This window comes from Apium graveolens, chromosome 3, assembly GCF_009905375.1.
Source record: "Apium graveolens cultivar Ventura chromosome 3, ASM990537v1, whole genome shotgun sequence".
NCBI classification, from domain to species: domain Eukaryota; kingdom Viridiplantae; phylum Streptophyta; class Magnoliopsida; order Apiales; family Apiaceae; genus Apium; species Apium graveolens.
In genome coordinates, this window is record NC_133649.1 from 30,956,325 (window position 1) to 30,958,651 (window position 2,327).

The 2,327-nt window shown below is 39.9% G+C and overlaps 1 protein-coding gene across 1 annotated transcript; it reads left to right on the plus strand.

Annotated features, from left to right (window-relative positions):
• The first annotated feature begins 384 nt into the window (after positions 1 to 384).
• Positions 385 to 1,842, plus strand: LOC141714067 (uncharacterized). The gene is made up of 2 exons (XM_074517610.1): positions 385 to 945; positions 1,042 to 1,842. The coding sequence occupies exons 1-2, from the start codon at positions 385 to 387 to the stop codon at positions 1,840 to 1,842; spliced, it is 1,362 nt and encodes a 453-aa protein (XP_074373711.1).
• The last annotated feature ends 485 nt before the right edge of the window (positions 1,843 to 2,327 follow it).

The window sequence follows — 2,327 nt, forward strand, 5'->3', positions numbered from 1 at the left end:
TTATTCTTGAGAATCATCCATCTTCTTTGGAAAATATATGTTGCGATTTTTGTTGGAATTTAATGTTAAACTTGTCTTAATTTTATCTGAGTTGAATAAGTCTTTTACGTGTGTTTAGTTTGTTGAATAACGTATGTGTACTCTGAGAGTTTGTAGGAGTTGTTTGTTGGCACATGAGCCCATTTGCTTATTTTTAGGAGTTCAGTTGTTTTACTGCTTTTAGATTCTTTGTATCTCAGATAAATGAAAAAGTGACGTTGGCTTGAAAAACATATAGTTTTGTTAATTCATTTTACACCTAAATACTATATCAGAGTATGTGATTTCATTTTTGCACAAGAATTGGTATCAGAGCGGGTGTGGAAGGAATAGGTACATCGACATATGTCAAAGTCTACAGCAGCCATGGATGGAAACAAGCCGAAAGGAGGTTCGCTTGGATTGAGTTATCCAATGTTGGCGAAAGGGAATTATACTGCTTGGTCTATGAAAATGAGGGTATTCATTCTAGCCCATGGAGTTTGGGATGCGGTGGAGCCTTGTGATCCCAAGGGGACAGTAGAGGATAAAATGGACAAAGTCGCATTGGCGATGATGTATCAAGGAATTCCAGAGGATTTACTACTTGATATTGCTGATAAGAGATCGGCAAAGGAGGCCTGGGAGGCGATCCAAACAATGAGCCAGGGGGCAGAGAGAGTTAAGAAGGCCAGGGTGCAAACTCTAAAAGTGAAATTTGAAGCTCTGAATATGAAGGACACAAATGTACTAGATGAGTTCTACATGAAGATTAATCGTATCGTGTCCAACATAAGAGATCTTGGTGAAGTAGTGGAGGAATCATACGTAGTAAAGAAATTATTGCGAACAGTTCCTACTAAGTTTTTACAGATTGTATCCACCTTGGAGCAATTCGGAAATCTGGACACCATGACCATGGAGGAGGTCATAGGCTCACTAAAAGCTCATGAAGAGAGATTGAAGGGCACGAACGAGGCCAGTAGCGAGTAGTTGTTGTTGACTGAGGATGAATGGATCAAGAGGGAAAAGGACGATAGTAAACTACTGTTAACACGTGAAGAATGGCTCAAGAGATCAAACCGAGGAAGTGCTACCGGAGCTGCAGGAACAAAATTTCGCAGTACTCAAAATAAAAGTAGAGTCAAGTGCTTCAATTGCTTTGGGTATGGCCACTTTGCAGCCGAATGTCGTAAACCAAGGAGAGTGAAAGAACACAAACTAGAAGCCTATTTGACTCAAACTGATGATGAACCTGCACTGCTCTTGGCCAAGCATGACAAAGATGTGGTGAATAATGTTAAAATTGACGAACGAGGACTACAACCAAAATTGTTGAAGGTGAATTATGAAGAAAAATGGGAGTCCGATGTATGGTACTTAGACAATGGCGCAAGTAATCATATGTCCGGACAAAGATCAAAGTTTTATGAGTTGGATGAGACAATCACGAGTAAGGTGAAATTTGGAGATGGATCAACAGTGGAAATAAAAGGAAGGGGCTCCATAAGCCTCAACTGCAAGAACGGAGAAGAAAGACTACTTCGCGAGGTATACTTTATTCCAAGCCTATGTAGCAATATTATCAGTTTAGGGCAATTGTCCGAGGAGGGTAATAAAGTTATACTTCATGGAGAATATTTAAAAGTTTATGATAAGCATCAGAGATTGCTCATGAATGTGAAACGGTCTTCAAATAGATTGTATCGAATTGTTATTGAATCTGGAAAAATGGTATGTCTGTTGTCAAGACTGGAGGATCATTTGTGGTTGTGGCATGCTCGTCTGGGGCATGTTAATTTTCCTGCAATGGTGATGATGTAGAAACAACAAATGGTGATAGGTCAGAAATGGTTAATTTTCCTGCAATGGGTATGCAAAGAAAGTTTTGGAAAGGTTAGGAATGGTTGATTGTAATCCGTGCAAATATCCAATGGATCCAAAAGAAGTTATCACTAAGGACGAAGGAGGAAAAACAGTAGATCCAACTTAGTTCAAGAGCTTGGTTGGAGGGCTTAGGTACTTGGTGCACACACGACCGGACATAGCGTATGCTGTTGGAGTGATTAACAGACACATGGAAAGACCTATTTTGATGCACCTTAATGCAGCAAAATGAATTCTGAGATATATTAAAGGCACATTGAACCTGGGTCTAGTCTATACTAAGGATGGTGGAAACAATGTGTTAACGGGTTATTCTGATAGTGACTTGGCAGGGAACTTGGATGATCGTCGAAGTACAGGGGCAGTGGTATTCTATCTTAATGAATGTTTGGTAACCTGGGTGTCACAAAAGCAGCGTAATG